General features: G+C 39.1%; 1 protein-coding gene across 15 annotated transcripts in view; it reads left to right on the forward strand.

Moving 5' to 3' along the window:
• The window catches only part of Nrxn3 (neurexin 3), a 1,618,850-nt gene that overhangs the window by 747,655 nt on the left and 846,130 nt on the right, over positions 1 to 25,065 (forward strand). For all 15 annotated transcript variants that reach the window (XR_013044430.1, XR_013044432.1, XR_013044431.1 and 12 more), the window contains one exon: positions 20,427 to 20,546. Coding sequence is in view for 12 of the 15 variants with exons in the window: in XM_076551152.1 (XP_076407267.1) it covers positions 20,427 to 20,546 (120 nt within the window). In the remaining 3 variants the exon portion in view is untranslated. The remainder of the gene's footprint in view (positions 1 to 20,426; positions 20,547 to 25,065) is intronic.

Here is a 25,065-nt window from a genome sequence, read left to right on the forward strand (position 1 = left end):
CTGCAGCAGCACTTAGGGAACCCGGTTGTAATCCTAGACAATCAATCTCTCCAAGGCCTCCCAACTCCACTGTGTACCTGCAAGGGTGAATAAGTGGAGGTGGACATGCAGAAATCTCAGCCTTTCTTACTCGATCTTAGGATTGGTCCCCCCACCCCCATCCCAGGTAGATTTTACTTTGTAGTTGAGTTTATTTTGATTTAACAACAAAAGATTTAATTTCCCGGGGGCATTTTTTCCTGTGTGTGCCTGTAGCTTCTGGATCCTATTGAAAGCTCTAGGAAAAGTATGCTGTCTACCTTTGGCTAGACAAGGCAGTGGAGAATTGTCCCTGTGTCTTTAGCCTCACTTCTCAGCCTTGTAAAATTTACAATTGAAGAGTTGGGTATTCATACCTGTATCATTCATACCAGCGGCCACATGTATGAATGTGGCCCCATACAGGACTATACAATATATTTACTTACAATATTTTGAGGGTTTTTATGCCTTTTTCTTGTTTTTACTCTACTGGGTAGTTCTTGAGTTTGAATGTTGCAGATGGCAGGATGACCTTTCAATGACAGGGTTGCACATATCTGGAGTAGAGTGTTTTGTTTTGTTCTAAGGCAATAATTAGATTGAGTCTATCCCTGTTCACAGTGACATGCAGGAAATCACCTTGATACTCCAAGTATACCCAGTTCAGTTTCTCCAGAATTCATGTAACTGAATAGTTTATAGACCAAATGAAGATGATAATTATATAGTTCATTATGTCATGGTGTCAAAAACCAGGAACTAACACCACCAAGATGTTGCAAAGTGAAAATTTAATAATGGTTATGCCATATTTTCCTATATAGTAAGAGAATGAATATAGCCCCCATTTAAAGGTAGAGTAGTCTCTTTATACCAAGCAAGCAAATAATTAAAAGTGGAAATTTGCAGTTATTTTGATGATCATAGGAAATGTACATGTTATGGGTTTATTGTCAGACAGTTAACTACCATGAAACATCTTATGGTCAGTCAGTTCTGAGAACAATGGAAAATATTTACAATGTATTATTCACAAGATTATTGAGGAAGAACCAGTGAAAAAGGTTGACCTCTAGTTAAGGTTATGATCAAAGTCTAACATTGTTTAACTAAAAAGAAAATGGAGTCAGCTGTTCCTTAACAAAGACAAGAACCACATAAAACATATAACCATCTAAAGCTCAGAGAAAAAAGCAAGAAGGGAAGAAGATAAGAGACAGATAAACACTTTTAGGATAGTATGGTGTGGATACAAAGCATACACCATCTGAATCTTGGTTACATAGTATTTCTATGTCTCAGTTCATCCTCTGCCCAAACAGCCTTCCCTGATATTGAGAGAAGGGTTTACAAGAACTACAATGAGGTTAAGAGACCACTGGAAGAAATCTGGGGCCACCACTTCATTTCCCAATAAAGCAACAGGGTCAAGCCGATCTGCCAATAGCAATGGCTTGCTAGTTAACATGATCACCGAACATAAGTTTTGTTTGCATATCTCAAGCAAGGTAGGTAGGAACTAGAATTAAGACCAGAATGAGTACCATTATTGGGTTCATCAATTTAGGAATGACAGCTGTCAATTACACATTGAACTTCATAAGTGTTCTGCTCATTCTCATGGGCAAGTAACTTCCAGTTTGTTCTACTCCCTTTTTATCTTTGTTCAACACACATGCTGCTTCATGTTCTCTATGTTTAACATGTCTTAATGTTACTCTTTGCTCTCTAATCTTTATACCTGATAGGAGTTTTACACTCATACTGTTTGTTTTGTTGTTTGTCATACCAACATTAAAGCCTAAAGAATACAACCAACACTCATTATAGCTTGTTAAGGTATTTTACAATCTCCTGATGGTGCAGAGGATAAAATAAAGTTTTTAGCACAGCATGGAGGTCCAAATTATGTTCCCGGCTACTCCTTTAGACTCATCACCTGCCATGAAAATGTCCCCTTTCCTCATCATATAAAATAACACACTATTCCTTGGACTTGTCCAACTCTCTTCACCTCTGCATTCAGGGACTCTTCCTTCATCTCTTGTCTATCTAGCTCCCTGCTCATCCTTTGTGGAGCATTCTCTAAGAATTCTCATTTGAACACCACTGTACTCCTAATCCCACTCCAAAATCAAAAGTTAGGCATACATGCAATACATGTGCACACATACATGTACACACACTCTTTCTCCCTTTCTTTGTGTTCCTAAAGTACACTTTGAAGACTACATAGTAATATTAGAGCACTTAGAGGGGCACATTACTGTTGTAAATGGTTGTCTTCTTCGTTAGACTTCAAGTAACTTTGATCCTGGGAGTCATTATATCTTCTTTCACCCCAAGCTGATAGCCCAAATCTAGTGTCACAAATGAGCAATAAGTACTTAATGAGTTATCAAGTTAATGAATATTTGGTAACAAATACATAATAGTTATTGTGCAAACATTGGATGGATGTTTGTTCTTATCAAAAGGGGATAGTTTGTACTAATCCTTAAATTCAGTTCTTAACGGGTATTTCATGACCCTCATTTCTTCTAATAAGTCTACCTCTCAAACTGACCACTGGCTCCTGCTTTTAATTTTTTGTCAAGTAGATGTTCTTTGCCGATTAGTAGTAACACACGGTACAAATCTTTTAGGTGTTTACTGTACACCATTCCAGGTGTCCATATTTCTTTTCTGATACTAAGGGAAATGGATAAGATTACAATCACCCTGATGTAATAGGATTGTGGTTCCATAAAAGGCATGTAGCCTCAAATGTCTATTTTAATATGATGTGTACATATAACCATTTTGAATATATAGCCATTTTTTCTCCCAGTCTGTTTTAGAGAATGTGGGATAGTTCACAATTTGAATTTCAATTCATGCCTGTTAGCTGCCTTTTAAATAGGTTCATTTGAATGTACTTTGAGCAATCATCTTTTCAACATGCTTAGGCCAGACACATAAAAACCAGTACATTTTGAAGCCTCATGGTCTTTGAAACCCATTTCACCTCCTAATTTGTAGGGAAATAGTCTGCTTATTGAGACCAGAATGGCCTGTCTTGCATCTTAGTAGGTGATAAGACACTGAGATCTTAGACAGGCATGAGTCACCACAACACAAATTTATTTTCTCCAAATATGAAATAACCACTATTTTCATTTCAAACATTTCTGCCCCCAATTCTTCTGCCCAAAATGGTCATCTTCTTCCTCACCAACTAGTTTGTTACCAACTTACAATATTTTAAGTTCCTGCACTTGATTAATTTTATTCTCCCTTATTATTTTTGTGAGCCTTATCTTTTAACTCTTCCTGCTTTCATACCAAATCTGTGCTCTTAGCCAAGGGATCTCCAGTGAGTAATAGACAGCTGGAAAATCTCTAGTGCCCCTCAAGAAATAGAACTAACAAATTCACTGAGGTTAGTGAATTAATTTTCTTCAGTGTAGAATTCAGAACTAAAAAAAGTCTTTCACATATAACTAGAATGGGGAAATAGTAGTAGTCATATAAACAATAAAAACCAAAAATGAATACAGTTTTATAAGTGGATAATCTTAAATATGATGCTTGATGTGAGAGAAAATTTTAAGATAAAAGCAATATCTAGCTGGGTGGCAGTGGTGCATGCCTTTATTCCCAGCAATTAGGAGGCAGAGCCAGGCAGATCTCTGTGAGTTTGAGGCCAGCCTGGTCTACAGAGCAAGGATAGGCACCAGAATTACACAGAGAAGCACTATCTCAGAAAACAAAAACAAAACAACAACAAAATGATATCTAAGAAATAACAACCACGATGAGATGAGAGAAAAGATTAACAAAGGGAAAACTAAAAATCAAATTATAGTTGAGGTCACTTGATGGAAGTTTCAAGAAGCCATGCAGATGAAGGAAACAGAGTAGAGCTTCAAGGAACACCACACTAACAGGCATAAGAAAAGGAAGGTGTGGGGGAGATCAAAGTTCCAAATGTGGAACGCCCATGAGACAGTCTCAGCAGGAATTTGGGTGACTGGTGAAGTTTGGCGATGATAGAAAACATCAGAAGATAGCTGTGAATGTGGGAACTTACATAGTTTTAGGAAATCCTAGAAGATAACTAGCTAGTGAAAGGTACTGAGAGAGGATGAAGGAGGGTAGAAGGGATGGGCACTCCAGAGCAGAGAGTGTGTTGGAGGGATCTGAGAGGATGTGCTCTCTATATAGTGTGGACCACATGGAAGTGCCAGAGTGAATGGAGAGAGGAAGCTAGGTAGAAGAGGCAGCTTCCAGAGGGCTGCTGTGAGTGGGTGGGGTTTGGGAATAGGTAAGGGGAATTGGCAACAGATGGACCTAAAAGCAGAGGAACGAGATGATGTTTATTAAAATGAGACTCCGGAGAATGGAGAAAGGGATGTGTTTAAGCAAGTTGGTCTTGGCCAGAGTACTAAAGTCTCACTCTCATTTTCTGATAGCACCAAGGATAGAACTTGGGGCACTGCCACTCAGCTCCATCCCTAGTCCTGGGGGTCCTTTACTTTGGTAATGGCAAGAAAGCTTTGGGTTAACAGTTATGGGTGCAATAAGGGATTTCATTCATTCATTTAATAAGAATCCCGAGTGCAAGAATGCACGGAGAGAAATTTTGTCCCAACCTAGAGAGTACCTTGATTCTAGCTGGAGAGATACCTGCATGAGGAGACAGTTTACAACACTAGGGGATAGACAACCAGGGGTCAAGGGCAAGAGAATGGTGAAAAGAAAATGCAAGGGTTTCCTTGTCAGTGACAGATTGGGTTGGGAGGAAGTATAGCTACTATCGTGAAACAAATATTTTCTAATGAAGTGGAGTCTGCTACAATGCAGGAGCCCATCTGTTAGAACCACAGGAAGTTTACAGATCAAAGAGCACTGGGTAGGAGTAAGACCATAGCTTCTATTTACATGGTTATTGTTAAGTTCTTTCACAAGGGTCAGGACCCTTTTAATCTCAGTTCAATAAACTGAAGAATTTGTTTATTTTTTTGTTCTCCAGTTTCCCAAAATATGGTCAGAGAATCACCTACATAGAGGGTTGTACAGTGTCACCTAAACTTGACCTTCATCCCTGGAATATGCCCTTATTTAGAAGTGGTGTAATCAGGTGAGACAAACTCATACTGAATTGGACTTAGTTTCTAAATGGAATGACTGGTGACCATCAAAGAGAAGGCCACATGGGGAAAGAGGTAGAGTTTAAGGTTATGTACCTACAAACCAAGGGACACTGAGGGTAGATAGCACCCACCAAACTCAGGAAGAGGCAAAGAAAGGTTCTAAAACATTCATGGCCTTATGATTTCAGATTTCTCCTCTCCAGCCCTGGGGAAAAATATATCTATTTTGCCATAGTCATTGAGTGTATGTTATTCTGCCATCATAATCTAAGAAAACTTTTACAACCCGTGTCACAAATACCTGGATCTTGGTAAAATGCCATTCAAAGAACCCCGATCTCCTGAGTCAGCCACCCTAAGCCCTAGAATCAGATTTTCTAAATTATCTACTGTAGCAGGAATCTTAAAAGTTCTTATTAATAAAATCAAACACAGGGCCAGTTATTGGGGTGAATGCTGGAAGATCATAGAAGCAGAACAAGCCACAGCTTCCTCACCTCGCCAGTTCATCAGCTGATCCTGTTTCCGCAGACTGGAAGCTTCTGAGTCCTCATCCAAATGGATCTCAGCTGAACTGTGCTACTCAAAAGCCTAAAAGTTTAACCAGCCAAAAGCTTCTAGTTTCTGGTCTTCCCGCCTTATATATCTTTTTGCTTTCTGCCATCATTCCCTGGGATTAAAGGCTCCCTTTCTGGGATTAAAGGAGTGAGTCACTGTGCCTGGCTGTTTCCAGTGTGGCCTTGAACTCACAGAGATCCAGAGGGATTTCTGCCTCTGGAATGCTAGGATTAAAGGCATGTGCTGCCAGTGCCTATCCTCTATGTTTAATATTGTGGCTTTTCTCTTCTCTGACCCCAGAAAAGTTTATTAGCATGCACAATATTTTGGGGAACACAATACCACCTCAATCTACTCATGCTTGTTATGAAATTTTAAATGTGAGAACCCACTGGCCATGGAGACTCCTTAAGATGTCTGAAAAACATGAAATCTAGTTGGCAGGACTATTCCAACCCTACAGAAGACGCTTCCTCTGGCCTGCATGAGAAAAGGATGACACTTGCCCTTCTATATTGGTCACAGAGGGCATTTTTACAGTGACAAAATGAGAATGTTATTTCTAAAATACTTGTTTCTATACATTCTATATATTGTGTGTTCTGGAAGTATTATAAAGGTTAAGACCCCAAGAGTTCTATTTTTTTTTTCAGTAGAGAGATTTCTTTCTGCACAATTTGACAAATAATAAGATTTTTTTCTAATCTGGTTCTCCTCTATAATTTTCTCTGTAGGTTTCTTTTTTCTCATCTTATTTCAGTTTCTTTTTTTCCCCTCTACCTTATTCAACTTCTACCCACCCAGAGATTAAGGTTATATGTGTTGTATGCATTGATTTTCTAGTTTCATAATCTTGATCCTGTAGCTCATGCACAGACTTTTTCATTCTGAGGTTTAATTTTATGCTTTAAAAAAATGTCTTTCGTGCTTCTCTAGGTTGACAGGGGCCCAATAGCATAGGAGGTATGGGCAAAGTAGACCTAGTCTACCCAAGTTCAAATCCAAACATGTAAGTTAATAATCATTGTCTGTCTTTGGGAAATTGCCTTATCTCCATTATATGGGCATTAGGTGGATTTGTGTAACAGTCAGCATGGCTTGGTTCTGCTCCAGTGAGAAATATGTCCATACAAACTTATACAAGGTTAGAAGTGTAGAGTGTTATATCACACCACTACCACCATCAACATCTGTCAGTTTTGTTATGGTGCTGCTTCCCCCACCCCCCGCCCCTTTTTCTTTTTTCTGTTTTTCTAGACTCTGGGAAGTAGTCCTGGTCTGTCACAGCTTATATTTTTGGCAAAAGGAAAATAGCTAATGGTAGCCCTTAAACTTTCCAAGTGGTTCAAGTCATTTTCCTTTCCTTAGCTGTGTGAAACAAGTCACACAGCATGTCTGAAATAATGAGATGAGAAATGTCATCCTTAGAAAGGACGGATCTTCCAGAAAAGGGCTGATAGGAAGGGATAGCAAATATCAAGAAAACGGTACAATGAACCATACCAACCTTATGGGATTGGTGCAAGTAATAAGTTAAAGTTTGCCAAGAACTCAGAAATGTGTTTGGAGGCCAGTACCCTGTAAGCAAATGTGAGTATTACCCAAGAGCGGTGCTATTAAGATTTGAGAATAGGTGATAGAAAAATGGCTCAGTGTTTAAGAGAATTGGCTGCTCTTCTAGAGGACCCAGTTTGCTTCTGAGAACCCACATGGAGGCTTCCAACCTACTATAACTCCAGTTACAGGAAATCTGGTGACCTCTTCTGACCTCTGTTGGCATCAAGCATACAAGTGGTACATAGTCGCACATGCAAGCAAAAAATTTATAAATATTAAAAAGAGTTGAGAATAATAGGATACTTAGGTCTAGGTCAATGTTTTACAGGTTCTATGCAAACCTATGTAAGAAATCTGAGGGGAAATGGAGAGTTGATAACGCAGGATTTTAGGTTGACTAAGAGCCCAGCCACAACTCTGTACTTGTTAAATCTGAGTATTTGCTTCCTTTGCTACCTCCCCAGTGGATTGTGAGATCTTTGAGGATTGTGGCATCCTTTTCATCATTCTACTTGGTACCAGCCGACAGGGCCCATATAGTAATTCCTGAACTTTTCTCCTGTGAGACTGGATTGCATAAAAGGTCTTGTGTATGCACTTGCACATATACTATGCCTCAGATCTATATCCCCACCTGCCTTCCTGAATTCATTATTTAACTCATCTTCTTTTTTCATCCTGGGTTGGAAAAGGTGATTTTACACTCTTTGGGAGCAAGCATTTTTTCTTCTGCTTGGTGTCCCATTTTATTCCGGAATCCACAGTGCATGGATAAAACAGTTACAGTTCAAAGGTTAACTACATGCTTTGCAAAGACTGTTGCACAAAGACAAAGAACACATGGACAATAGTGATACTTACAAGGTAGTTGTGGGTGTGCCTTGCCTATCGCCACAGGGCTGCACTGAGATCTTACCTAGACAGAGGCAACATTTGAATTAAAAGTCTTAATTGGTTTTATTGATGCTTTGCTTTTAATTTTTTCTTCATGTGCTTGCTTTGTGAGTTTAATTTTAAAAGATGTAATAAAGTGATATTTCTACTCAGATAGGGAGCTAAAATTTCTGATGTTTCCAATCCTGTATAGATCTTACTTCAGATAAGGGAAACACCATCACTTTAGTGAGCTAGGACCTGAATGGGATAACAATACTGTCAACTCACAACCCCCAATATCTCCTTGCATAAATCAAATTTTAAGAAGTTAGGAGGGTATACTTAGGTGATAACATTGTTTTTCATATGGCTATTCCTTGTGTTCTCAGTGGGTAACCTGCTAATGTCATCAAGCTCACGAGTCAACAGACTTTTAATAATCCCAAAAAGATAGGTTATAATATCTTCTTCTTCCCTTAACTTAGATTTGGTAGTTTCTGTCTTGGAAAGGAGATTCTATAAACATGATAAGGTATCTGAAAATCCTGCATTCACTGAACTCTGTCTTGGAATGTTTTTAAAACCCCACAACTATATCTTTATAATAAAAATAAAGTTCCTCATCCAGAAAACACTAGGTCTATACAAACAGTTGGAGTTTGAAGGTTCTCAGGGTACCAAGTTCATAGCTGCAACTCTCATTCCTGGGTGGAATTTCTACATATAACAGACTCAAGCTGCTTAAGAAAGACTATGCTCATGTTTTCAGAAAACCTCTATGATTCACATGGGATTTATGGGATCACCTTTGAGATGCATACTATTCCCTTATAAGTTCATGAGTTGGTTGGTTTTTGCCATTTACAACTATAGTACTATACACTGTAAATAGCACTGTTTTCTGAGGGCTTCATAGACCCAAGACTTCTATGTGTTTGATAGCTTCATAGACAGCTAATATATGAGTTTATAGGGAGAATTCCATCTGTGGAGTCAGAAACTTCATACTCTTCATTTAATTTAGTACTTTAATGGATTTATGGCTTTGGGCAAGTCAGCCTATCTGAATTTCATTAGAGGCAATAGATGCTACTTATTCCATTACATGATAACATTTGAGTTACTGAATAGCAAATGATTGAGTGCTACATGACTTGTGCTGACTTGAATTGTCTTGAGAGCAGAACCTGAGACAAACAACTAGATAGTATCAGAGATGTATTAATAGTTTGGAGTAAAGATCTGAAGAGAAGGACTAGAGAGCCTTGGTTACCACCATGACATTTGTGCTACATTTGCCTATTTTTTTTTATCAATACCCCCAAAATTATAGTTTCTATTTCATATTAAGCAGTTAGTGGTGTGAGAAGAAACATCTATAGGAGTACCTGTTGTAAAGATCACTGTTGGTGGCATTGCCTGTGTGTGGAGCTGGGGAGATTACAATGAATTACTCCCAGGCTTGTCTGCGTAGAACATAGGAATATGAACATAGTATTCATCTATTAGCTCCATCCACCTATTGGTGTTTGACAATCTTCTTTTGTGTACTGTTGCCCTGCTCTTCCTTTTTGGTTGTAAGAAAGACACTCTGAAGGTCCACAGGACGGTTCTCCTTGTGGTGAGGGACCATCGGATTATATGTGGTTCTTCATAGCTGTCACCTGCTGCTGTGGCTGAAATCTGAGGCTAGCTAAGGGGGTATGATTTCAGGAACCAAAAGGGTCTCCTGCGAATGCTCACAAATATATTTTAAACCCCCACCTTCATTACTAGAAGATACACTAACTTCTTTTGGTTTTACTAATGTGTTATATGTACTATGTCTGTATCTTTCATCTGAAAATATTTTAGTATAATATTTTTATTAATTCTGTTGTGATTTTCATGTGGGTACACAATGTATTTTGATCATATTCATCTTTGTTTCTCATAGATATACTCTCTGTCTCTCACCCTGTCAAATTTTGTGGCCTTTTAAAATTATTTTATAAGCCACTGACTCTAATTTGTGTTGGCCACTTACTCATGGGTGTGGATATATCCACTGGAGCATGGTTGAGCTGTCAGAGACCATACTCTTAAAGAAAAGTGACTCTCCATCCCTCAGCAGCCATCAAGACTGGGGCTTCTGAGGCCTTTCCTGCTTTAAGCTTGAATGTTGACGGGACTGAGCTTGTGAAGGCAAATATAGCTTCTATGAGTTCAGTAGTACAGTGGACCTGTGATGTCCAGAATACATTGTTTAATCCTTCCCAATTTCTAGCATTTTTTATTCCTCTTACCCTTCTTCCAGGATGGTCCCCAAGCCTTGAGGGATAAAAGTGTGATATATCACCTTTGGGGCTCAGTACTCTGCAGACACTTATTCTCTGTTCTTTAGGCAGTTGTGAGTTTCTGTATGAACCACTCTCCACTGCACAAAGAAACGTCTCTACTGAGGAATGACTAACAGTTGTACTAATCTGTGGGTTTAGAGATAGATATATCTCTAAATAATAGGACAGTTTCATACTATGTCCATTTAGCAGGAAAAGAGGAGCCGGTTCACTCCTGGGACCTCCAGGCTTCCAAAGCATGGGTTCTTGAATAGATTTACAATATCAGACATACATTTCTTCCTGTAGAATAGGCCTGACAGCCCATCAGAAAGCAGTTGGTTACCCCTATAGCATTTGTACCACTGTTTGCTACTCTTCATTAACACTCTGAAAATGTATTCTCTGCTTCTTAATTATTTTTATTTATTTATTTACAATATAATATTCTCTCATTTCCTCAATATCTCTACCCAGTCTTGACTGACTCCTCCCAGACTGGTTGACTCCTAGTGTAAACATGGAGAAGCTGTGGGAACAAGTATAGCACAATGAGGAGATTTTTGAAGACAGATAGACTCAGGTTTTATCTGCTGTGTGACCTGGACAGGTTGTGGAGCTTAATTTCTTATCTATTTTCAAGGTCCATTTTTTCCACCTTATACTATGTTATTTATTCTATTCATATCTCATTTATGTATACACTATATATTAATCATATTTACCCCTCACTGCTAGCCTCTGATTTTGCACACACTCATCTCTCTCCCAACTTCATTTCTTTTAATAACCTAGAATCCAATTATTGCCACTTGTGTGTACATTGATGTGAAACCATCTATTGGGCATGGGTCACGTGCCCAGAGAAAAATGACCCTCTATTCTCCAGTAGCCATCCAATTCTAGTATCTCCTTAGCTAGGGGTGGAGCTTCAGATGCCCTCCTCTGTCCATGATGGATTGTTTTTGTTTTGTTTTTCCTACAAGAGTCCTCTAACTGGATATGTCCCACAGGCACAGGAAACATAATATAGTCAAACTGTACACCCCCTGATGGAATTTCAACTGGCTTGATCTTGTGTAATTAAACACAACTGCTTTGAAGTGATGTGGCAACAGCCAAGGCTTGTTTAGAAGACATTTCATAGAACTCTTTCCATCCTCCAGTGTGTAACACCTTTTAGGTTCAAGGTTAAATGCTTAGTTGTTGAGATTATAAAGGCAACAAAATCTTATTCCAAAGACCTAAAGTTGATACAAAACAAACATGCAAAAATCTAACATGTAATAGAAGAGACACAGTAATAATTTCCAAAGTTAAAGTAGAACTGAATTACTGGGGAGATAAACACTCTTAGCTAAGAGAGTTTAATAAAACTGAGGAGGGATGGGTAAAGAATAGAAAAGCTATAAAAAATAACTGAGGGAGAGTACTGTAAGATACATTTTTGCCTTTTTTTTTCTTTTTGGTTTTTCAAGACAGGGTTTCTCAATGTAGTTTTGGTGCCTGTCCTGGATATTGCTCTGTAGACCTGGCTGGCCTCAAACTCACAGAGATCTTCTCGCTCTGCCTCCCAGTTGCTGGGATAAAAGGCATGTGCCACCACTGCCTGGCCATTTTTGCCTCTTTTAATTCACATTTAAAACAAAATTTGTGTCTAGGGAGATGGCTTAGTGGTCAAAGTGCTTGCCATGTGATTGTGATAACCTCAGTTTAAATATCTAGAATCCAAGGCAGTGGTTTAGTGCACATCTGTGAACTTAGCATTTCTACAGTGAGATGGGAAGTGCAGATAAGGAAAGTTCTAAGTTTGTGGGCCAACTGGTCTGTCTTCTACAGTGGTGAATAGAGACCTTGTTTTAACTAATGTGGAAGATGAGGATCAATACCCAAGGTTATCAACTCACTTCTACATATCTTCCACAGTGCATAAATGTTCACATTCCTAGACATTCAAACACATATCATATCACATACATGCATGCACACACAAAGACAAAAATTAATGATTTCCTAGACGTTTCCATTCATAGTTGTTTATATTTTCTCATTTGGCATTTAAGATAAAGAAGTCTCCTGATGACGAAATAAACTTAAATTATTAGAAGGTGGAAAGGGGAAAGGTTTTAGGAAACATCCTGATTATAATAATTCAAGCCTATGAGTTTATTTGCCAAAAAGAAGATCCCATGGTCAGACCCTAGCACACTGTAACATCTTAAATTATTAAAAATGTCCAGATTCTATGAATCATACCAGGACAACAGTGGTAAACACTCTAGTGAACGTGCAGATTTTTAAATAAACAAGAATAGAAACAATATTTTCCAAGGTCTCTTCTTCCTTTCTTTGAGCAAATTGTTTTATCCCTTGAAAAGTGGCTTCATGGTGAGAGATTATCACAAGGAATCTTGAACCTATTGGTCCCTACTCACCACTGCTGTTCATGCTACAAATTAACGGCTTATGTTAGATATTTTGCAGTAAACTTGGAACAAAATCCCTTCTCCTCTTTTGGGGAGCCATTTATTTCTTTGGAAAAATGTCTGTTTAGGTTCACTCCATTTCAAAGTGGAGAAGCTCTGTGCTCTAAGTTGAGACCTATGAGTTCATTGTACCCTGTGGTCAGGTCACAATGTACAAATCCTGCGGAGTAGGGTACAGTGTTTGCTTTGTTCCTCTTAGTGGCAAGAAATAATGGGCTAGAGTCCTAACCGAAATCATGTAGGAAATAAAGGGAGGGAGAGAAGAGCAGGAAGGAGAGAAGAAAGAGAGAATTGAGCTATCAGTAGTCTAACAATCTTACAATACTGATAGACAGTAGTAGCCTAAGGTATAAGCTTAAGCTATACAAAAGAAGTTAGGCAATCAGTGAACTGACTAGACTCAGCGCAGGAAGCTGCTAGAAGCTGATGTCAAGTGTGACTGATGCTAAGTAAAAAACAAACTAACAGAAATGAGGTTCTCCACTTCCACCTCCCATCTCACTGTAGGAACGTGGAATTAGTAGATGTGAGCTAATGCACCTGCATTTCCATGGATCTGGGATATTTGAACGACGGTTCTCACAAGCTTCTGTTAGGTCAAATGAGCCCCACTTTCCCAGGAAGCCTTCCTTTTCTAGCTGAGCTTATATCTACTCAGATTCTCAGAGTTAAGCCAAGGAGTCAACGACGATTTCTACGTTGCCTCCTCCTCCTTCCTCTCCCATTCCTAACCTACTTTCTAAATCAGTTTTCTGGTCTTCTTGACTCTGCTTTGGAAATGCACAGCAAATCTCATCACTTCTATTCCTACTAATGTCCTTAGTCGAAGTCACTTTTACCTTCTGCCTTTAACAGCTTCCTAAAAGATTTCCTTCTCTGTGTTATGGGCCTCTTTTGGTCCATTGGATCCAATTGCAGCCAGAATAATTGTTAAAATTTTAATTAGGACATAGCTCTCTGATTAAGAGCACTTGCTATGCAAGCATGAAGACCCGAGTTCAAATCCCCAAACCCCAAATAAAAAGCCAACATGCTATAGGGCAGCTGTTCTCAACCTGGGGACCACAAACCCTTTGGGGATCAAACAGTATTTTCACAGGTGTTACTTAAGACCATCTACATGTCACATATTTATATTACAATTTGTAACACTAGCAAAATTACAGTTGTGAAGCAATAATGAAAATAATTTTATGGTTAGGAGTTACCACAACATGAGGAACTGTAGTAAGGGGTTGCTGCATTAGGAAGAACCACTAATATAGGGTGTCACTGTGCCTAGAAATTTTGCCTCCATGGGCCATGGGAGTTCTCAAAGTGTGACAAGAAAAGGTTGAGGCGCACGCCTTTAATCCCAGCACTCGGGAGGCAGAGGCAGGTGGATCTCTGTGAGTTCGAGGCCAGCCTGGTCTACAGAGTGAGATCCAGGAAAGGTGCAAAGCTACACAGAGAAACCCTGTCTTGAAACAAAACAAAACAAAACCAAAAAAAAGGGAAAGGTTGAATGATAAATGTTATGGAAGTCACTGAGGTGTAAGCATGGCAGTTGCGAGGCACTGATGATGCCTCTCAGATGTGTGGAGAAGCAAATGATGGAGAAATGGAGAAAGGATGCTTTCTATGATGGCCACTCCAACTCTAGGTCAGACGTTAAAACTGTATTGTTTGATAGTGAAAGTGCTCATGGTACAAAATCTTACGTACTTTTAGGCTCTTTATCCTGAACATGAATGTCTTGGGGTTTTTGTAAGAGGTCTTTATATCTTACCATTTATAATCACCATTTTACAAGTCAGAAACCCCAAGTCCAGAGACCTCTAAGGTGGGATGCTTTGAAAGGTTTCTTTAGCATTAAACTGATTATCAGAGCTCAGTTCCTTCACCTACATCTTAACATTCTTTAAGAGTACTGTCATTGGGCACTAGTATTTGCCAATACGGTCATTTTTTTTGTTTGTTTGTTTGTTTTTGTTTGCCAAGTGTGCATTTTTCAATATCTTACTCATCATTTTTCTTGAAGAAAAACAAGCATCATGTTTGTGACTACTTAAAAAAACAAAAGCCAGGCATGTAACTCCATCCAGCATTGTGTGTGAGGAGTCAGGAGTGGCCTGGGCCTACAGATAGCACAGAGGTCACCTAGGCTATTGTGAAGTACATGTGACATCTCCCATAAGGCTGGGTACTATTGCCTGAGAAACAGAAGATAAAGGTCTATGGAGAAAGAATCTTGGGTAAACAATAGTCTGAGTGATTCAAGTGTAGCCTAGCCTTATCGATAGCACAGGTCACTAGGCTACTAACTATATCCTTCTCAGCCTTCTGTGCAGAAAATAGGTAATGCGTATCTTCCTTTAAGAGACAATCCTGCCTGTCTAACATTCCTGGTCTCTCTAGTGATTCTCTGTGAGCACAAGGACCCCATACCCTCTAAACTTAGGGAACTCAACCCTCTCAAGACTTAGGTCATAGTCCTTAATTTGTAGCACTTCAGGTTTCCTCGCCTGTAACTAGACAGCAAGCTTCGTGAAGCATCTTTTCCATTTTCCTTATCCTCAATATCACATTGGTTGCGTGGCCTCACTGATCCTCATTAACGTTGTTAAACTTTATAGTGGACAGTCCCCTAATACACTGCCACAGGTGAGTAGGCATGTACCATTAGCCCAGGAAGTACTGAGGTTGATGGACAGCCCCTAGAAGAGAATGGACAGTCTGCTTCTGAACATGTTACTTGTGCTTGGCTCCCTGGAAAGTTATATATTAATATAACACACACACACACACACACACACACACACACACACACACAGGAATGAATGAATTAATGAATGAATGAATGAATGAATCTGGTTCTCTAACATGGTGCATGTGCTCAGGCTGTAAAGTTGGATTATTTGCCTTCTTGACACCTCACTGAGAGACTCCCCATAGAAGATTTACTCTGAGATCACTGTGTCTTCTGTACCTGTTATGGGCAGTTCCTCAGCTACCCGTGAAGCTAGAGGATTTTGGTGAAAATGAAGTAATATGGTCGAGCTGTTTTGCTACAGTAGTTTTATATAATCTGGTTTACAATTATTTTCCTAGGAGAATGCATGCTTTAGAAATGAGTTTGTGAGGGGCTGGAGAGATGGCTCAATGGTTAAGAGCACTGACTGCTCTTCCAGAGGTCCTGAGTTCAATTCCCAGCAACCACATGGTGGCTCACAACCATCTGTAATGAGATCTGATGCCCTCTTCTGGCCTGCAGACAGAAATGAGTTTGTGAAAATCTGCTAAGTTTATACTTACAAAGGCAAACCAGGCACTGCCTCAACCTTTTTTTTTGGATTTTCTCGGCAGAAAATAAAAATGCTTCCCTGTCCCTATTCTCCTCCTTAAGTTCCTTTGTTTGTCTTTGCTTTAGTCCTAAATAATCTGTTTTCTCTGGGAAGGATGGGCAATAGAAACTGTGTGGCTCTGGGCTCAGTAGAATACTTGTCACAGCTAGATGCTGACGGAGTAAAGGTAAGTGTTTTCTTGATCAATGTCTTTGTTTTGCTTTTATCTAATACAATAATTTGCACATCCATTTACCATACCATATAGATATAGAATCATAGAGACCTTTTTAAGAGAGACATTTTTATGTTCTTACTGTATTGGAAGACTTTCTTTTAGGCTCATGGGGAGCATGGCTCCTAGGGAAAACAAGGTATCATTTTCTCTTTTACACAAATTCAGGTGAAGAAAAGTCATGCTGGCCACCCCGTTCCTCCCCCACAAATCAAAAGTCCCTGAATGTTCCCCTCCACTTTTGGAAACAGCCCTTTGTGGCCGATGGAAGGAATGTCTACTGCCTGCATATGAGCAAAACCAACAGGTTTAGCTTAATTTGGTAATGTCATGAGAATTGGGGGTAACCTGTAATTTTCATGGCTCTATTGGTCTTGCAGGAAATAGCAAAATTATACAATATAGTCTGTTTTCTAAAAAGCCTAACTAGATTAAAAATGATTAAACTAAAGTTCACCGTGGGCAGGTCTGCCAAGAGAGGGGAGACTTTTCTGATATCTGAGTGTCATCTTCCTCCAAGGAACCAGCAGTGATTTTTATTCTAATGTTTCATTTTGATTTTATTATTAGTTCTTGCTTAAAGGCCTGGTGCTTCTCTTGGGTTACTAGGGGGTTCAAGAAGAGAGTCTGCCTGGTGTTTTTCAGCTGCTATTTCTTGTTCTCTGTTGCCCACTCATCAGAAAGTGAGTCCATGTTCCATGAGGCAAAGCCTTCTCTCAAAGAGACAATGCCGAGTGAGATGGTACCAGGGCCAGAGGGAGTGGGCATTCTGTTGGTACCACTCCAAACAGTCATTAAAGGCTCTTTGTCCTTCAGTAATGAAGAATTGACTCTCTACTCTTACAAACTTCTATAGGTCAGAACTCTTTCTCCTTGTTTTTTTTTTTTTTTTTTTTTTTTTTTTGTCTTTATTATAAGTGTTGTGATCTGGGACAGTCAGCTGATGAGAGTCGATTGGGTCCTTCTGCTTAGCTGTAGCACTCATGTCTGAGCAGCCTGAGGAGAGTCATAGGATTTCTTGAGATCAATATTTCTTGGATACACCGTGAAAGAAGGGAAACATGTCAACACATATATCCGATGTGTATCCAACTTCGGATCATAATCATCTTCGGTTTTTTTGCAGAGACAACTTGTCAGAACATGTATGGATCTGAGGTTGTTAGTTCTTGGTAGTTTCCTTTTGAATCAAACTTGAATGATGTCTTTTTCCTTCTTCCTTCCGGGGGCACCCTCTACCTACAAGAAAGAACTCAACTGTCATTGTCTGACTGATGCTGTTTCATTGGCTTTTTAATCGATTCTGTCCAATTTGGGGGGTGGGATGGGAATCCTCCCTGGATTAGAACTTTCAGCTTTGCAAGCCTAAGTTTGTGTTTTAACTTTTGGCTTGTGTTAGTATCAATTTGTATTACTTACCAACTGAGTCTCCTTTGTGAGATGCAGGTTAACCTGACACCCCTTCTCACTTTCCCGAAATTTGCAGTGGGATTTAAAAATCACTTTCTACTAGCGTGGTGCCTTGACCTTTTGGCTTAAGATAAATGCCATTGACACTTCACTTCCAGAAGATGAGTTTTACAAAAGCTCACTGAAGTGGGTCAGTGTGCTACATGAAAGTGAATATTGGATAAGATTCCATGTCATTTTAATGAAACTAATGTGTATCTCCCCCCTCCGCCCCATTCTTAGAGTACTGAGAATTAGTGGTGTTGGAAGTAGCAGGGCATGAAAAGCTCCATTAATCTTTTCACAATTTTGATTATAGGGCATCACATTCTAATGCTTTAAAGTTGAATAGACAGTTGAACATTTGTGTTTGAATCTGGCTACCATGCACATTTGCTGAATACCTTAAATGCCGTACCTGTAAAATGCTGGCTTCGTTGAAAACACTTTGGGCAAAAACAAAGCTTCTTTGACATTTCTGTAGCTAACATGATGCTTAGGTAGCATTGTCCTGAACTGACTGCATTTGTGCTTGTCATTCTCTCTCTTATCTTGTCCCTAATCATAAAAATTAAGTGATGTGAAAAAAATTTCCTGAAGAACAGATGTTCCCTCAGAGGAGAGGTTTTTAAATAGCCTGTATCTGTAACAGTTCTGCCTCCATAGCCACTGTTTTTCAATTCCATCTTTGCTTTCCTCTCTCTTAGCAAAGCATTTGTGTGTTGAATAAAGAGGATGAAAACATAAAACACAAAGGCAGATTTGTTTGTTCTAAGAACTTCTGCTCTTCTTCTAAAAAGCACCAACATGATATGGTCCATTTTCTCCCAATGCCCTCTTAATTAGGGGTTGGCAAGGGGCCTATGCATCCATCTGAGGCTTAAATTGAAGGAGATAATGAATGAGTCTCTCTAGTGAGTTGAAATGTAGGGGGAGATTCCATGTTGGTGGGTGAATTCAAGATAACATCAAGAGGCAATTATGAGATTAAATAACAGTTGTTTGTTAGCAAATTCTTCTTCAAGATTCATACACCATTTCATGCCATAGGTACGGGATTTGAGATTCACTGGGTCCAACCTGGGTTTTGTCACTCAATGTTCAAGATTCTTATTCATTGGAGTTGCATATTGGATGGTGGATACATACCACAAAAATCTGTTTGTGGTTCAATTAAAATAAAATTCTTCACTTTAGCGCCTTTATTTTTCAAGGGAAAAAGAAATCCCAAACTTTAACTACCTCTGGTAACTCTTACAGCCAGCCAAATTGGAAATATTAATTGCTCAATGTTTAAAAGGTACAGCTTAGAATTATCTATAGATTTCTACCTAGCTGATTTTACTATTTTCTTTCTAAAATAGAGTATCATAGCTTGCTCTCTTACATATTTTAGTACATTTCAAGTCTTTTTAAGCACAAAGCTGTCCATATGTTGACTGATTCATTCAGCAATACTTAGTCATCAGCTTCTGCGTGCCTCAGAAGGAGAAGCTTGGTCTATGGCCACAGCTTCTCTAACATCTTTGTCTTCCAGTTTCCATATTGGGTCAATGATCACACACATTCTGAAGTTAATTTCTTTTCTCTTCTAAAGGGAGCATTTTAATGCCTTGTGTTTCCCTGTCTTGTGGTCATTTGCTGTTAAACACCACAATTCCTTGCTTCCCAGGCCCTTCAGAGGCTTAACTTGAATTTCATCCTGACTGTCTTTAACATGGATTCTCTTGAGACAACTTAATTTATTCCTTTACCTAGTGGTGCTTTATGTGAAGCACTGTTTTGAACTGTACATGTTCAATTTTGAAATTTATGTTATTTCCTGCTTTGGATCTTTTGGGTTTTTTGTTTGTTTGTTTGGTTGGCTTTGTTTTTTTGGAGGATGATGAACAATGAGAAAAGCCTGGGTCCTCTCATGTTACCCCAGGGGTATTAATTACAGTGTTTAAACCTAGACATAATTTCTATTGTGTTGCTTACTTTTACAATTGTTATGGTTGCTAAATTCTAATAAGCTGTGGGTTAGTGGAAATGGCAAGTTAAAGCAGTAGAACTTGAATTATTTCTCAGATGCTTGGTAAATATTTTGTAAAAGCCATACTTTTGTACTATGCTTAAAGAAGCAAGTGACTAATAAAAATAAAATTTCAGATATCCAAGACTTAGCAAAAACAAATGCCAGCTGATTAGAGATTGCTGTAAATCTTATTAAGTGTTTTTAGTATTTTAAGACCTCATAACTCTGCATGAAGGAGATATTTAGTTCCTTCATTATGGACGAATGTCCTTCACATTTCAATGGAGATGTCTGCTTTTGGAAATTGATACAGAGGATTCTATAGGAACAGTGGACGTAGGATCCATGGCTCTCCTGGGTCATGTGCACCAGTGTGGCTTTGACAAATTTAATGCCCTGAGCAGTACTTTGAGAATGGGTTCTAACTTTTGACCCTTACCACCATTCTTAGGCAAAGGACCCGAGACCCTGTATGCAGGGCAGAAGCTCAATGACAATGAGTGGCACACTGTCCGGGTAGTGCGGAGAGGAAAAAGCCTTAAGTTGACAGTGGATGATGACGTGGCCGAGGGTAAGTGTGGCTGCAATGTCTGCTTTCACTGTCTTGTCTGCCATTTCCCCTTTGGAAAGTTTCTGCTTATTTAGTGGAAGCTACACATCCTGCTCTCTATGGACAAGCAGAGGCAAGGTGAAGAATCCCCTTCTTCTGTATTTCACAGTCCTTTTTCTTCAACTTGTAGTATACGGCTAGCCCACTATTCCAGTATCATTTCTTATCAGGCTTTCTCTTTGCTGTAGAGTCTATCCAGAGAACAGGCATAGAGCTGTATAGACCCCTCCGTTACTAATAATTAAAAATGCCTGCTCAGTCACCCTCCATGTGTCTGTTGTCTCCACCAGCTAACAAATAACTCTTTAATAGAAGGAAGTAGGGAGTCCAAAAATACAGAATGTCACAGAGAACGTAATAAATACTAGAAGAGTGTGTGGTAGAAGGTGCTGGACCTGTTATTTTAATTATCTGTTCATTTATTACATTATTATTCACTAAGTACCTACTGTATGCCAAGCATTGTTGTGGGAAGAACTGGGCATATAGTGATGCTCAAATAAGCAAATCCTCTGCAGATTTGTGTTTAGGAAAGCAATGTGTAAATGCATGCATCCATATGTATGTAAATGAACACTGAGAGTCCCACACCATGTGCAAGTGCTTCCTGCTGACATGCTATATGTCAGTAATATTCTAGAATAACAGAAGATAAAAGGGGCACAAAAATTACCCACTTTCCATTATTAAACCAACTGAGTAGATTAGAAGGAATTCTGATGTTTGAAAATGTTAAGAATATGTCTTGAGATTCTGACGTAGGTGGGTAGGATTATAATTGTCCATCAGATGAGAAAGCAACCAATTGGGGTGGAAAAATGAAGAGGGGCTAGTGAAGGTGGACTCACTCTCAGACTTTGATGGATAATCATAATTAATCAGTCAACTATCGTGAGTCAGTCGCCAGCCTAGTATCCAAGCACACGGTATGCTAAAGTCACTCCATAGAAGAGACTTGAGGCATCACAGGGCAATTCCATGGGACTCTGCTGTCATCTGATCTAGCCTCAACATTAATTCCCTGCAGGATGTTTGAGAAGCCGTTCACTATCCCTGACTATTGTCTAATATAGTCTGCAACCTCAGCTGTTGCCATTGGTGCCTTCTGTGAAGAGGAAGAGAGTTGGGACAGTCAGAAGCCCTGGGTTTAATATAATCAGTGCCAGTAAATTGTTTTATGCCTTTAGGAAAGATAGACAAAAATCTCCTCTTCTTCAGCTCACCATCTTTAAACTTGAACTTTTGTGATTTTTAAGGCCCTTTTCATCATAAATGTTCTGTGACAGGACAGTGGGTCCTAAAATTTAATTTTAATTTATGAGCCTGAGCTTCAGTACTTCTAGAATCTATAATCATAGTGTAGTGTGTGTGTGTGTGTGTGTGTGTGTGTGTGTGTGTGTGTGTAGAGGAGAGAGAGAGAGAGAGAGAGAGAGAGAGAGAGAGAGAGAGAGAGAGAGGGAGAGAGAGAGAGAGAGTCTAGACAGAGGAAAAACACACAGCATATATTCAGTCACCATTAGATGCTGTGTTAGCTGTTTTATGATGATCAGTTCCTTTAATCTTCAATAATTCAACATATTCTTTCAAAATAAATGTTCCTATTGTCATTTTACTGAAGAGGAATGGGGAAGTTAAAGCTGTGTAATTAAGCTTCAAATCCACGTCTGTGTGATTCCTGGGAAGGAAACAGTTCGCTGCACTTCACAATCCATCAAAAGAAAATGATTTCTCTTCCCGTGCAGGCAAAAACATAATGAAGTGGGTAGGGGCGAGGTGGGGGAATACATCTCAGGATGTCGGCCACGGCACTCTGTCTCTTCCACCCTAGAAAAAGAAGGCACACAGAGCCATACCAATTATCCCATTTACTCCACTTCCACAAAGACACAGCTCAGTCATTGGAAGTACTTTCTGACCTATAGGCCTTCAGGGTAACTTAATGGTATGAAATGAATATAGAAAATGAGATAAAAAAAATGACTTTGTTGTTCAGAAGCCACTTTCAATATGCATTAATTATTCAAACTGTCCCCATGAACTGTGAGATCAGACTGGGGTCTGCAAATGCTATGGTTTTGAGCAGCACAAATTCCTCTGGTCTTGACTGGTTAAATCCCAGAATGAGGCAATTCACAGCATGTTATAAATAGCGGCCACTAGGTGGCACTCTCACCCCAGCCTCACTCAGCAGTGAATTCCATTTATTTTCCTTGAAAAACCACAGAACACAGGCCCTGAGAACAGTCACAAAGAACTGCAGAACTAAGGGTACAGTAATCCCTGGCCTTGCACATTGTTCTTTTATAGAACCTTTGGAATAAAGGCAATTATGTACTGTGCTTTCTGTTAGCGCTAGCAATTAGAACACAAGGCTAAGCTGTGGAATGTCCAAGCCATCCAGTAATTTTATTTGAAATTAATGAATTCTTTTACTTTCAACCATACCCCCTACTTTAGTGCTGTTGGAAGATAACAGCTACAAAGTAGAAAGAAATTTGGGAGAAAAGAGTTTGATTGTTTGTTTGGTGTTTTGTGGTTGATTTTTTTTTTTTAAACAGTGAAATAAGCTTTGGGAATTGAATTTTAGTTTATAGAATTCATAAAAATCAGGCAATGAATCTAAAATATACATGGTTGTAAGTGGTGTCATATTGGCTTTCTTAGTAATCCCTTTCATGCTGTTTAAGGTCCCCCAGTGTGCCAAATTTCTAACTAGTCTGTACAAATGACATAAAGAGTAGACCAGGCTCACATGTCATCGAAGGCCAAGAAAGAAATAGTCTCCAACCTGGTATTTTTCATTTATTATTATATAATTGTATTCTTGGAAAAGTATTAAGTTCAGTTGGCAGTTAATAAGGCTTGATTGATTGATTGGGCTAGATTTCTATTATTAAGAACAAATTAAAAAGAATGCTTGCTTTATGCTCCTCGGAATAGTGACCTAATGTGCTCAAACCACACACTTGGCCCAGAACTTATGGCTAGTATAAAAAAATCACTCCTCTTTTCACTGTTCTAGCCCAAACTCACTTCTCTCTCCCCCACCTACAGTGTGAATAAAACATAATTTGTCAAAATCTCCCAACAACAAATTATTCCTCATGTTAATAAAAAGTTGATAAAGTGAAAATATGAAATGTTAGGTAAGAAAATGAAGCTCTTTATTGCAAGGCTCATTGGGAGCTTTTGATAAGCGAATGTACATTGCTAATCATCAATAATTAAATATGCACTAGTTGTCTGATATATTTGGTTTCAGAAATTTTTCTAGAATAAGGCATTTGGGCATATGCTTTTAAAATGTTCTGAGAATGTGGAGAAAAGTGTTTGGATCTAGTGAGGCTGGAGAATTGTGACAAAAATTTGAAAATCCCTAACTTTTTTGAACTAATCTCCCATGGTTAGAAGCTATAGAAGATCTAGTGCCTTCTCCCAGGATTTCCCAATGCTATCATCATCATCATCATCATCATCATCATCATCATTTGGCTGAATTCATACTTTTGGCCAGGAATCATATGGAAAAAAATGGCCATACAAATTCTTCCCTTCAACTTGACATTTCAAGTGTGAGCATGATGCATGTCCCTGTAGACGAATTGCTAACCATTTAGCAATTCGTCTACATGTCCTCCCACCATACCACTGAAGCTTGCTGAACTCAGCCTCCACTGTATGCCATGAGATGCCCAGAAGGCACTTGAGTGCTCCATTTGTAGAAAAGAGCTTGCTTGTAATGTAAATGAACAATGATTAAAACATTCAAAGAAAGGAAAAGAGTGACTGCAGAATAATTACTTTTAGCCAATGATTAAGGTCCTAGAAACTTTCTAAATCTTGTATGTGCTAATTCCTTTAATCCTGACAAATTCATGCTCATTTCACAAATGGCAAATGGAAGAGTAAAAACATACACTCAAGGCAACCAAGTGAAAAATTCACGGATCTGGAGTTCAAATCCAGGGAAGTTATTCCTCAGAGCCTATATACTCAACCACTATATGCTCTAGCCTTATGGGAATTTGCAGATCTGGCCAGAGTTCTCCTGGGGTTTATATTCATCTTCATTCTGAGGGGGTAGTATGTGGATGGCTTGTTATCTGCCAATGAGCTATGGAAGTGACTGCTTCTAAGGACGAAGGCAACAAAGTTGCTTTAGGGAAGATGACCAATTATCATGAATTAGGTGGAATGGCATATGCTGCCCCGCTGTGGAGAAGTATGGACTCTATTCCAGTTACTACATGGCAGTGGTAGCAGATCAATTCCATTTGCTGTTTTTTCTGGGCAAGGGTATGGAAAATGAATCAAATTTTTCTTCAAAGATAATAGCGTATACATATAAAGATGTGGTCTGTATGCTGTGTGCATCTGGATTCGACTGAAGGGCTACCATACCACCTGTTTGGACCTTAACCAAACTGCTTCACCTCTATGGTGACGTAATGATGCTATCAATAATTTAATGGTAGTAATG

Source organism: Peromyscus maniculatus, chromosome 14, assembly GCF_049852395.1.
Source record: "Peromyscus maniculatus bairdii isolate BWxNUB_F1_BW_parent chromosome 14, HU_Pman_BW_mat_3.1, whole genome shotgun sequence".
NCBI classification, from domain to species: Eukaryota; Metazoa; Chordata; class Mammalia; order Rodentia; family Cricetidae; genus Peromyscus; species Peromyscus maniculatus.